Raw genomic sequence first — 4,685 nt, forward strand, 5'->3', positions numbered from 1 at the left:
TGGTAAATACATTTATCAACTTTTTCCTTTATCTTGTCTGTCCAAAGAACATGATTTTGTATTCAGTCATAATCAGCAGAAGGCTTCTAAAACTAAATATATCTATTTCATATTTATCTGTCTACTTGCAGACTTTAGTGCATGAAGCAGTTCTTCTTTCTTACAACGGGTGAGACACAGGTATTAGTTGTTATCCCTCTCTGGTCTGTGTTTTTGACGGTAAACGTGGGCCTCCCGGTGCCTTTTTACCGGAGCTGCCAGATGATGGGCGCAGAGTGGAGGGTCCCATGGGACGATGAACACGTGGTCTCGGCTGCCACAAGACGTCAGCGGCAGATGGCATGGGTACCCGCTGTTGGCATGAGTGTCATTCCTCAAAGAGAGAGGGAAGGAAGGGGGAGAGCTGATCGCAGCGAGGAGGGGAAAAAAGGAGGGTTTGAGCTCTGGCTTTTATAATTGTGCCGTTTGCAAAGACGGAAAGAGCTGCAGCGAATATAAGGCAATGATTGGGGCTTTGAGAAGTACCTACTGATTGGAGGTGGGTTTCAGCGTTTTCATTATTCTATTATTCTTCTTATTAATGTGAACATCTATCTATCTATCTATCTATCTATCTATCTATCTATATATATATATATATATATATATATATATATATATATATATATATATATATATATATATATATATATATATATATATATATATATATATATATATATATATATATATATATATATATATATATATATATATATATATATATATATATATATATATAGTGAGAGAGAGTTCAAATTACTTTAAAGAATAGGCTGTTTTTTAAAAATGTCTAAAAAGACCCAAAGGAATGTCAAAAACAATGTTTTAGATGATAACGCAGTTGAGTGTTTCTGAAAGGCTATCAGACAATCACACTGGCCTCGCTTGCCAAGTTGTTCTGCCTCCTGGGAGGATTCATTCACAGGGTAATTAACTGACAACCTTCAAAAGACGTCGGCGCTGATTTTCCTCTTACAGTTTATGTCTCCACTTTAATCCTGTAGGAGATATGTTGACGCTGCCATTCGATGAACCTCATATGATGTGTGAGCCGCGCTTTGGTGCCAACTATCCCCGCGAAAATCTCCCTGAGAGCCTGCAGCAGCAGCAGGAGCGACAACAGCGCCCCACCGCCGGGTCAAATTCGGACATGATGAGGGAGGCCGAGGACGACCTCCCCGACAGGGAGGAAGATGAAAGGGACGACCAGGACGAGAACGGGCTGCAGAAGAAACGAGGACCGCGGAAAAAGAGGCCCGGCAAGGAGCATGTGGACAGGGCCAAACTTCGGCGCCAGGAAGCCAACGCCCGTGAGCGCAGCCGGATGCATGGCTTGAACGCCGCGCTGGAAAGTCTGCGCAAAGTTGTGCCATGCTACTCGAAAACTCAGAAGCTGTCCAAGATAGAGACGCTCAGACTGGCCAAAAATTATATCTGGGCCCTGTCAGAGACCCTTAGTGCAGGAAAGAGACCGGACCTCCTCGCTTTTGTGCAGACTTTGTGTAAAGGATTATCTCAGCCAACAACCAATTTGGTTGCAGGCTGTTTGCAATTGAACGCGAGAAATTTCCTGACGGATCACAACGGAGAGGTGATGTTTTCTGGGAGGTCGCCTTATGAAGCTATGTACTCGTACACTGGTTCGGACATGAACTCACCCCCGGGCCACAGCGGTGGAAGTCTGGATCCCAGCTCCAAACCGTTTCGACACTACAGCTACAGCAGCGCCTACGAGACTTACTTCGAGAACCCATCCCCGGACAGCGGAAGCCCGCATTTTGACAGCCAACTGAGCCCCCCGATGAACTTCAACGGGATTTTCTCTTTAAAGCACGACGACCCACCAGATTACGGGAAAAGCGGCCACTACGGAGTGCGCTACTGTGGCGCGCCAGGGCGCACGGCCCTGGCACCCAACTCAATGTATCGAGTCTCACCAGAGGCCCGTTTTCCATACGATCTGCACGTCCGCAGCCAGTCCTTTCAAACCCAGGGGGAAGTTAATGGCTCTTACCACAATTAATTAATTAGTAAAGTGCTAAAATCAGAAGCAAATTTATCTGCACAAAAGTAAAAAAAAAAAGTAAAAAACTGACCTCATAAAAAAGCTGAATTTGAGGTTTAAAGTTTGTTTTTAATTACAGAATCAACAGTTTGGAAATGATTTTAATTTATGTACAGAAATAATCATCTTAAACACTATAGATCCTGATATTTAAGATGGATTTATTAACAAATTGGTGCTATTTGTTTCCAAAAAAGTACATTTCAAAGAGAAGGCATTTCTGAGCATTTATTTTACTTTTTATTGTTTTGTTTTTTTATCTATTTAATTTTCTGTGCAACTGCAGGGCAGAACTTACATCTTTTCTTATTGTGAGATCTGTGATCAAACAGTTTTTTGGAAACAGCTGATTATTCCCGTCCCAATCTGATATTTTAGGACGATTAAAAAAGTTTAATTCATCAGGGAACTTGACTTAAACTTGACTTGCTTGGATTTCAGAGAAAGTGTGTTGGCAATAAAAAGTTAAATTGAGCTATGCAATCTTGCCAAATGCAATCCGTGCTTGTTTGAAATTTAATATGTATTCTCACAAACGCGTCTTACAATTTAGGACCTAAAATAATTAAATAACAGGACAAAGGCCTGGAAGAATACAGGCGCTAAATGTTACATTTCAATTCATGTGTCGGATTTTTCTTTTATGTACCGAAATGAATGTGTATTCTGTTATTATTTATGTACAATTTATTTATTTGTTTATTATTTATTGCAATTTCGTTGTATTTAATTGTGAATAATATCAAATAGAAAAAGGATGTAAAAAAAATCATAATGTGAACTTTTATGTGAATTTCCACAGTTTATTTATCTCGCATTGTTGTAAAATTTCCCTGCAGCTGACAAGAATAAAACACATTTAAGTGCAGTTGAAAAAAATATGTAGAATGCCTTAAATTGGAGAGAACAAGCTCAAAATACGATCAATGGGGAAGTTGAAGTTTTGGATCGCTTGATGTTAACTTTTTTTTTTTTTTTTTTCTTATTTGGAGCGCCTGTGATGCACTTCGTGTATTTCCGCACATTGTTATTGGCCGCTGTCATAAATCTTGTTGATTTTTGTAATCGGATACCGAATGTTTATTGGATGATCAATCTAATTTATGTCCTGAAAGACACACACACGCACACAGGCACGCACACACGATCACTCGACACACTGACGCGCACTTATGGAAACCCGTTATGGAACGAAATATTCGTGAAGTAATGTGTTAATGTTTTGTGATGTGTTTACTCGCAATAAAATAAACGAATAAAAAAATTAATTAATTAAGAAGATGATGTGGGAGGCTTGATGTTGTGTCCCAGATTCTCAGCTTTGCGTGGCCATGATCGGGACCAGATGGAAATGAGGAAAAACAAGATAAATGATAATAATAGTGAGCTGGAAAACGAATTCTTTCATTTATTATTTGGCATCACCACCCAGAATATGGCCTGTAAAAGGACCCGCACTCTAAATACTTAAAGACTCTAAAATTATACACTTAACACAATGACAAGTTGGTACTCATTGTTCTTTCCAAGTGGATTTTTTAAAATACAAATGTTCTTGTTGTTGCTAATTTGACTGACTTCCAGCTGGTCAGATGGCTGATTTGTGTCAGAAGCGCCCAGGAGGTGTTGGAAGTCATCCAGACTGCAGCGCAAGGCGGTTGGTTGATCTCCCAGTTTGGAACCCAGTGGGTTTGATAATCCCTGGAGGCAACAAACACTGCTGCTGAAAAAGACAAGCGATCGCTTCGAGATCAGAAATGATCAACAGTCTTTCATGCCTGGTGTTTGCACCCCCACTTTAGTGCCTGGAACTATCTGCATGTTGTTCTTTCAGGGCAATTATGGTCCAATGTGCTTTAATCAGACCGTTTTCAGTAGCTACACAGCATTGTTAAAGTAAGGCTGACATAGATGACCACTTTATCATCTTCTAGAGATACAGTAGATCATATACCTGTGTGTTGTTGTTTTTACTTTCTTGGTCATTTTATTTAATGTAGTTTCTTTAAGTGTGTCACTTTTTAGCCACAAACCTAAATGCATTTATTGAGAAACTATGCAATAGATCACTAAAAGGTAGTTTTACTGTCATGCGGAAGGATACTTTAAACATTTACTTCTTAATGAAAGTAGAAAGGGTAGATTGTCATCTTTTTATTTTCCTCGACCAGTTTAATGTTTTAAAAATAAATTCCAGTGCAACAGCTTGTTTTCAGGAGACGGATCCACATATATGCATCATAAAACAGCAAAAACGGCAACAAACAGGTCAGGAATAGAGTGGGGAAGTTTAAGATCAGGTTATAAAAAGTTTTCTGATCTGTTAAATTTTTGTGGAGCAATGTTCAATCCACCATATGATAATGCAAATAATATGACAGAAAGGTAAACCCTAAAATACATGGTTGTCCACCTAAAATGATAGGATGAACAGGGGAAGTATTAGAGAAAATTACAAAAGGATCAAGGAAACTTTGGAAGAGTTGTAAATATCCAAATCAGGTGCGATGATTTTGACACTTATGCGCTCGGTTTTCCATTAAGTTGATCCTTATGCAGAAGTGGGAAGAATGCAACC

The 4,685-nt window shown here is 39.3% G+C and overlaps 1 protein-coding gene across 2 annotated transcripts; it reads left to right on the forward strand.

The window, feature by feature from the left end:
- The first annotated feature begins 363 nt into the window (after positions 1 to 363).
- On the forward strand, positions 364 to 3,383 carry neurod6b (neuronal differentiation 6b). Of its 2 annotated transcripts, XM_038281686.1 has the most exons (3): positions 364 to 538; positions 901 to 968; positions 1,047 to 3,383. In XM_038281686.1, the coding sequence occupies exon 3, from the start codon at positions 1,052 to 1,054 to the stop codon at positions 2,063 to 2,065; it is 1,014 nt and encodes a 337-aa protein (XP_038137614.1). In that variant the 5' UTR covers positions 364 to 538; positions 901 to 968; positions 1,047 to 1,051; the 3' UTR covers positions 2,066 to 3,383. The 2 variants fall into 2 exon arrangements, with proteins under 2 accessions (XP_038137614.1, XP_038137613.1); XM_038281685.1 differs by lacking the exon at positions 901 to 968.
- The last annotated feature ends 1,302 nt before the right edge of the window (positions 3,384 to 4,685 follow it).

This window comes from Cyprinodon tularosa, unplaced genomic scaffold, assembly GCF_016077235.1.
Source record: "Cyprinodon tularosa strain WSP-4 unplaced genomic scaffold, ASM1607723v1 ctg174, whole genome shotgun sequence".
NCBI lineage: Eukaryota > Metazoa > Chordata > Actinopteri > Cyprinodontiformes > Cyprinodontidae > Cyprinodon > Cyprinodon tularosa.